The sequence below is a fragment of the Pteropus alecto genome, unplaced genomic scaffold (assembly GCF_000325575.1).
Source record: "Pteropus alecto unplaced genomic scaffold, ASM32557v1 scaffold123, whole genome shotgun sequence".
NCBI classification, from domain to species: domain Eukaryota; kingdom Metazoa; phylum Chordata; class Mammalia; order Chiroptera; family Pteropodidae; genus Pteropus; species Pteropus alecto.
Window position 1 is genome coordinate 7,576,926 of NW_006433950.1, and position 7,878 is coordinate 7,584,803.

At 57.0% G+C, this 7,878-nt stretch overlaps 1 protein-coding gene across 1 annotated transcript in view; it reads right to left on the minus strand.

Annotated features, from left to right (window-relative positions):
• Nucleotides 1–6: 6 nt before the first annotated feature.
• CCDC102A (coiled-coil domain containing 102A) overlaps nt 7–7,878 on the minus strand; it is a 20,033-nt gene continuing 12,161 nt past the window's right edge. Inside the window, 6 exon segments of the mRNA XM_025044631.1 lie at nt 7–359; nt 2,589–2,692; nt 3,674–3,844; nt 5,300–5,509; nt 5,869–5,985; nt 7,797–7,874. Of these exon segments, the coding sequence (XP_024900399.1) occupies nt 230–359; nt 2,589–2,692; nt 3,674–3,844; nt 5,300–5,509; nt 5,869–5,985; nt 7,797–7,874 (810 nt within the window). The 3' untranslated portion in view covers nt 7–229.

Sequence of the window (7,878 nt, forward strand, 5' to 3'; positions counted from 1 at the left end):
ATATATATATATATATAAAACATAGGCCGTGGCTTCCCTTCCACAGAGCGTTGATGGGGGGGGCGGGGGACCATCGACACCCACCCTGGGAAAGAAAGAAATTGTCCATGGCAAGGAGCCGGGTCACTCCCAGAGCGAGCACAGGCACCTGCATCAGTTCATCTGGCTGGTCAGCCTGGGCATGCAGGGGGCCTGTGGCTGAGGGCCAGTCCTGCCAGCCCTGGGGGCTCTAGGCCACCTGTATCTGCAGGTCCTCGTCCTCATCCAGGTCGCTGGCTCCATCCCCAGCCTCCTCAGTGCCAAAGCGAGCGCTGCGGATCTTCCCGAAGAGGGGGGCGTTCTGCTGCTGCCTGCGGAGCCTGTGGGGTGGGGTGACGCCAGGGTCAGGGCCAGAGTCTAATCAGCTGGTGCTGACAGCAGCGAAGCCTTCCAGGGACGTCCCCACTGCCGGGCACTGGGTGGGGCCTTTTACATACATCACCTCATCATACATCACCCTCCCAGAAGCCTCTGAAATGACGGAGGTGCTACTGTCACCCCCATTTAACTGAAAAGGAAACCAAAGCACAAAGCAGCCGAGTAATTTGCTCGACGTCCCACGGACAGTAGGGGGTGGGGCTGGGCTTGAACTGTAGTGGGGGGCTCTGGATGGGCGAGAGTGGGCCAGGGGCTTGGAAAGGTGAGCAGCTGCTGGGATTCGAACCCAAGCCAGGCTCCAAAGACTACGGGGAGAGAGTTTGGGGTGGGAGGGCCTGAGTCCCCTACACCCCCAGTATCGGTGAGAAAATGCTATGTGTTACTCCCTCCCCCCATTAAAGTTCCTAAATGTACAGGGCGAACTTGCACCCTGAGAAGAGCCGAGGCGATGCCGGCCCATCCCCCAGCAGAGAGGCGCTTGGCGGCATCTTACTGGAAAGCATGAATTATTAACATGGCAGGGAGGGGCGCGGGCGGGAGCCTCCATTACTGTGCTGTGATTTAGTGCGCTGTCCCCGGAACATTAAAGCACAAAAAGTTGGAGAAGAAAACGAAGCAGAGGTCCTGGCCGGCTGCAGCTGCGCCCTCTCCTACGGAGGCTGGGCAGAGCCCGCCCCTCCATTTGGGAGTTTATGGCTACGGAAGAATGCGGCCGCGATGGCCAGGAAGCCCTGGGGCTAGGTGGCCTTTTATGGGGTGTGTGTGTAGGGTGAGGCAGAGTGGGTAGAGTTGGCCAGACATAGCCTGACTTAGACTCATGCCTGGGCCTTTGCACAACACTGCCAGGGAGATGGGGGTACTGAGGCTCGGCTGGCCATGTCACAGGGCTTTAGGTCTCGCTTCATAGCCTGTACACCTCACAGAAACTCAGCACACAGCAGCACATAGTACGTGCTTAGTAAATAAGGGCTCCGATGGCAGATGGCTGGGAGGAGGAACTATCTGGCCCGACCACCCACCAGCTGTGCGGCCATGGAAGGACTTAGCCTCTTGTGCCTTAGTTTCATCTGCCAGCCCCCCAGAAAAAAATATCTTTCCCTTCCCTCCTCTCATGGGAGCGCTGATTGGTCTTACAGCACAATACGTGACCCATATATAAGCACCCCCCCACACACCCAGGGGTAGTTGCAATGGCAGCGGCGGCAGCAGCTCAGTTATTCAGCGTTTATAATGTGCCAGGTACTTCTGTAAACATGTATCTGCTCAATTAATTCTCACAACCACCAAGAGATAAGAACTGTTATCATCCCTATTTTATAGATGAGGAAACTGACACAGAGAGGGCAAGCAAGTGGCCCAAGACCACACAGCTACAAAGCACAGAGCCAGGATTCCCACCACGTAGGCCGTCTGGCTGCAGAGCCCAGGCTCCCTCTGTTCTGTGAAATAAGAGGGTGCGAGTAAGGGCTTGGCCCAGGAAGAGTGAGCAGGTGCTGATGCCCCCTCAGGTGGGGGGCTTGCGAAATGGGGAGGGAATTGGATTTGATGTTCTCTGACATCTCACGGCCCTAAGGGGAGTCAGGGAGAACGTGCAGTTCACAGGGTGTTGGGATGGGGGAGGCAGGGGAGAGATGCAGAGTGTGCTGGTGGGTCCCCCTGAGTCCCTGAGGTCCTCTCTTACCGAGGCTGATGGGTTCTGGGTGCAGCTGAGGGGTGTGGCCTGCCGCTGGGGCCAGGGATCCTCCAATTCCTGTGATCCCAGCTGGCCTGGGATCACCCCAGCCCAGGGATCCTGGAGGCTGCTTATTCTTCTTATCATGGCTCCCCAGGCCCGGGGGGCCCTCCTCGTTGCCCCCACCTTGGCCCTGACCTCTGTGGCCACCCTTCCTGCTCTCTGGCCACAGGAGACAATTCCAGGTTCCCAGCTGGTCTCGTTTCCTGCACTCCCCTTCCCTGGCTTCCTGGACCTGGCCCTTCCTGCTCAGAGGGACAGGATTCTGGCCGCAGGGCGGCCGGCCCTCTTCCTTTTCTGTCTTCCCCTCTAGCCTGGGCTCCAACCCTGCCAAGGCCGTGGGCTGGAAGTCTCTCTGCCCTGTCTCTGTGCCCTGGCCAGGAATTCTCTCCCCGCTGGAACCCCGGTCCCCCCACCTGGGGTGCGCACTGGGGCCCACCTGGACTGCAGATGCTCCAGCTGCACCTGCAGGTTCTCACTCTGCTCCGTCTGCTCGTCCAGCGACCGCTGCAGCTTACGTGCCTGGTTGTGGGCCTCGTCCAGCTGGGGGGTGAGCAGGGCCAACAGTATGGGGGTCACGTTGGGCTATGGGCCAGCATGGCCTGCCATCTACCTAGGGCCAGCCACTCCCACCACTCCTCTGGGGGAATGTCCTCCCCAGAGAACAGTCTGTCTCCTCTGGGGCCTGGAGCAAGACCCAGCTCCTCCAGGGAAGTATCCCTTAGCTCCTCCCCATGCCCGTTGCCCCTCTGTCTAAAGCTCCCTGTCCTCCAACGCCCCAAGCTACTGATCTATCCATCAACCCACATCCCCGTTTATCCCTATCAATCTGTCCATCTGACCATTCCCCCACGGAAATATCCATCTGCCCATGAGATACCCACTTCCCCGCTCGCCATTCATTAACCTATTCAGCCCCCCATTCACCCTGTCTGTCCACGTGTCCTTCCGCTCTCCCAGACACACCTACCTTCCCATCTACCCATCCTTCTGACCTTCTTCCCCGTCCATTTGTTTTTCTACCCAGTGATGCGGCTGCTGTCTACCCATATTTCCACTGTCTGCTCAGTCATCCACCTTTCCATATATCCCTATACTCATCCATCCCCCCACCCACCCAGCTATCATATACCTGTAGTGACATCGCATCCGTTCATCCTCCCTCCCTCCTTCCCTCTCTCCCTCTCCCATCCGTCTGTCCATCGATTCCCTCATCCATCTGTTCATCCATCCATGGAGTTATCCTTGTCCCTCCATTTAACCACCTACGTATCCACCTGCCCGTCCATCCATGAATCTATTCACCATCCGTCTATCTCATCTGTCCATTTTTCTTCCTACCTTCCTACCCACACACCTACCTACCATCCATCCATTGCCCGCCCGCCTACCACTCTACCCTGGGCACCTCCTGAGACTCAGGCGCTGGGAACCCACCAGGGACCAACACGGGAAGGCCCCACAGCCCCCTCCTACACCAGCCGGGGTCCAAAGGCTGCCCTTTGGGTCCCAGTGGGTGCTCACCTCGTCCTCGGCCTGGGCCAGCTCCTTCTTGAGCTCCTCCACCCGCAGCCGCAGCTTCTTCACCTCTGCCTCGTGTTGCTCCACCCGCCGGTTGGCGTGTGCCAACTCTGCCACCTTCTCCTGGAACTGTTTCTTCAGCTTGCCATGCACATGCTTCAGGTCTGCCAGCTCCTGCAGAGGAGCAGAGATTGGGGGAGGTCTCAGTATCACGGGGCGCCATGCTAAGGAGTCCCAAGGTGTCAGGCAGTCCTAGGGGGTGCTGGTGTCCCTTCTTCCCCAGAAGCTCTTGCCAACTGCTGTCTGAAACACCAGCACTCGAGGTCTGGCTGAGCAGCGGGAGACAAGAGCCATTCAAATGAGGTGAAAAGGCTCAGGGGGCAATGAGGAGAGGCCTGGGTGGGTGGAATCAGTGACTCCATTCTGGACCAGTAACTTTGAGGTGCCTACTGGAAATGACATGGAGATGTCCAGCAGGCTAAACCTGGAGCTGAGTCAGGTTTTCTGGGGGAGGGATGAGGTCTGGAGGCTTTGGTGTATAAGTGGTTTTGAAGGCCTGGGTCTGGGGATGAGCTAAACTGAGATCAGAAGCCACAGTGACTGGGAGGAGGCTGAGCAGCCCGGGGAGGAGACGCCCAGTCCGAGCTCTGTGATTTCGGAGCCTCGGTTTTCACATCTGTCAGACGGGCCCACGCGCTGCCTAAAGGTCTCTTGAATCCGTCCTCTTCGTTCCATCTGGACTGACCTCAGTCCAGGCCTCCGTCACCACCTGCTGCCCCAGGAAACAGCGGAGGTCTCCCCATCGCCTTCCCCACACAGCCAGTGGGCGCTCGGAACCGCAACCTGCTCCCTGCCGAGGTGGCCTCCTCCCACGTCCCCCTTGCACACGCCCCTCCAGCCACGCTGGCCGACTTCTTCCTCCAGAGCTCCATGTCCCTCTCACCATGGGAACTTTATTCACGTTCTTTCCGAATCCTTTCTCCTCATCGGTCTGCTACCAGCTAGTGTCTGCTTTTTCTTGAGACCTCTGCTCAGATGTCACTGCCTCAGGGCAGCCTTCCCAGGACACTGGGCCTAAACCAGGTCCCCTGCGGTTCCCTCTTCCCGCTGGCAGCCACGGAGCTGTGGGTCAGTGTGAGTGTGTGAGGGAGAGAGCAATGTCTGCATCCCCAAGCCATCGGCTCCAGGAGGGCTGGCCACATCATCCTGTCTATTCATTGCTGTGTCCCCAGCACCCAGAACAAGGCCTATAGAGCAGAACTGGTGCTCGATAAATATTTGTTGGATAAATAAAAAGGTGGTTGAGAGGATTAAGCGATATTGGACAAAAAAGCATTGGCACAGGGCCTGGCCCACAGTAGGTGTTCAACAAATGCAGCTACTATAATTACTACAAGGCCTAGCACATAGTAGGTGTTCAATAAATGCAGCTATTTTTACTGAGCCCGGCCCACAGTGGGTGTTCAGGAAGAGCAGCTTCTAAGGTGATCATCACCTCTGTCCTTAGTTGTTACTTCACGGGTCTCTGGGGCCCTGTGGGCTGGAGGTGGACACACAGTAGGCGCTCTGTCCTTGTTAGATTGGGAGGTGGAGCTGCCCCAGCCCTGGCCGCACCACCCACTGCCCCACCTTGTTCTTCTCGAAGAGCGCGGCCTGGCTGGCCCGCAGGTCACAGTCCAGTGCGCTGGCTGTCTGCCGCCGCCGCCGGGCCAAGGCCTCCTCCAGGTCCCCCACCTGCACCCGCAGCTTCTTGTTCTCCCGCTCCAGGCCTAGCTTCTCGGTCTCCAGCCGCTCACGGCGCCCCCACTCAGCAGCGTTCTCTGCCTGCAGCCGCTCCATCTGCAACGGGGCAGGACAGGGTGAGGGCATCAAGGGGAGGATGGTACTGAAGGGCCCGAGCTGGATCCTCCTCCCACCCCACCTCCTCCTCCAGCCATATTTGGCTCCAGGAAGCAGGTCCAGCTGCAGCGGCTATAATTAACCTGGGCTTCTTTCTTGGCACACAAGATGAGAGGGCGTTTTGGTCTTGGTGTGGGAGAGAGGCTGTCCCCTACAGATTGGGGTACCCCCTGTGGCGTGGCTGGTTCCCCCTCAGAGCACAGGCCTGGTTCCTGCCCTCTTTCAAGGGATCAGCTGACAGAGGCAGGGCCCTTGGCCCCCAAGCCTCAGGCCCTCCTGGGTCCCGTCAGCGGCCTCACCTCACCCCTCAGCTCAGCCATCTTCCTGTCCATGCTGGACCGTGCACCCAGCTCGTCCTCCAGGTCTTCGGACATGCGGCCCAGCTCGTCCTGGTGGGCCTCCTTCAGGATGCTGAGCTGCAGGACACAGCCCAGCCCAGTTACGGCGAGGACCACGCGGCTATATCCCAGAACCAGCTCTGAGGGGTGGGTGCTGGTGCAGGAGCGCTCAGCAAGGAGCTTATGCCCAAATGGGCCACCGGGTATCCAGAACTGACCCTGAACCTGACCTCTTGTGTCGCTCCCAACATCTCTCGCTTCCTACCTCATTACCACATAGCCTCCCATTCTACGCTTGGCCTCCCATTAACCCATTTTCCACAAAGGTAGTCTGGAATGAGCTGCTAAAAAAGATAAGTCCAATCATGTCCCCATCCTAGGATCTTACAAAGTCCTTAGTTCACTGTGCTCCAGGCACAGTGGTCCCCTTTCCAGTCCTCAAATATACCAAGTTCCTATCCACCCCAGGGCCATTGCACGTGTGGCTCCCTCTGCCTGGTACACTCTTTTGAGGTATTTTGCAGAGTTGATTCTTCTCATTCTCAGGCCCTGGCCTCTCCTGTCCTTCCTACCTGGAGCAGGTACCTCTTCTACTCTCCATCCCATCCCCAACTGCACTGTGAGAGCTTTTCTCTCTGTCCACCTTTGTACCCCTGAATGGCCTTGGCACAGGACAGCCTTCGGTGTACACTGGCTGAACACATCCAGCGGGTCTGAACCCGGTCTGCATGTGCGTGCGAGGCTGGCTACATCAGAATCACCTGGGATGCTTCTGACATAATGCAGAGTTGACAGCAGGGAAAACCATCAAACCACTGCTCTGTGCAATGACAAGGATGAGCCTTAAATCCATAATACTGGAGGAGAGAAGTCATATACAAGAGAGAATCTTGATAATTATCTGTTAAACTGCACATTCGTATTTTATTCACTTTGCTGCAAATGATTATACTTCACAATTTAAGAAGATTAAAAAGATTCCTGAACCCAAGCATCAAAGATGATGATTCAGGAGCTAAGGGTGGGGTCTGGGGAATCTATATTCTAGGAGATTCCCTAAGACCAGAGTCAGTCACCTCCAGGGCAGTTTCAGGCTCTGAGGTCTGTCTGTGGCCCTCCCACCTTCTGGAAATGCGGAGGTCCAGCCAGCTTTCTCTGGGTGGCTGCGCCCCCTGGTGGCCATGGGGACCTGCACAGGAGGTGGTAAAGGCCATCAAGCCTGACCCCTGCCTGCCCTGAGTCCCCACACTGTGGTGGTGAAGCCGAGTCCCCTCTCCGGCAGCTCGAGTCTCAGTTTCCTCACTTATAAGATGAGAACATCAGGACCCAGCCTCCCCGACTGCCAAGGGGCTTCGGTGAGATCTCACACACACTCAGTGCCCAGTGAGTGCTACATCCAGACTCCTCCCCTTTGTCTTGGTCTACAAAGCTCCCCTTGGGACCTCATCTCTCCTACTACCCTCCATCCACACTTGTCCGTTTTCTGTACACATTGGGCTTGTTCTGACCTCAGGACTTGTGCCTTTGCTGTGCCTTCGCCAAGAACTCTGCCCCCATATCTTCTCCAGGATGGTTTCCTTTACTTCCGTTAGGTCTCGCCTCAAGTGTCGCCTTATCAGACGGGTCTTTCGTAACCCACCACCCCATTGCTCTTACTCCGGTTTGACTCCTTCATAGCTTATGAATTTATGTGTCTCGTTCCTATTGGTCTTCCACCCGCCACCCCCACAAGGGGAGCTTACTGCCTGCCCTGGCACTCAGAGCAGTATGTGGCATATGGCTAGTGCTTGACAATGAATGAATTCCCTTCTTTCTTCCATTCCCACTGCTGAAATTCAGCAGCACAATGCCTCTTCCTCCAGGAAGCCCCCGTGGTTTCCAAGACTCACTTGCTTGAGCATCTCCTGCTTGGTCTTGCTCAGCTCCTCATACTTGATCTTCCACTGGCTGAGCTCCCCCTCCAGCTTCTGT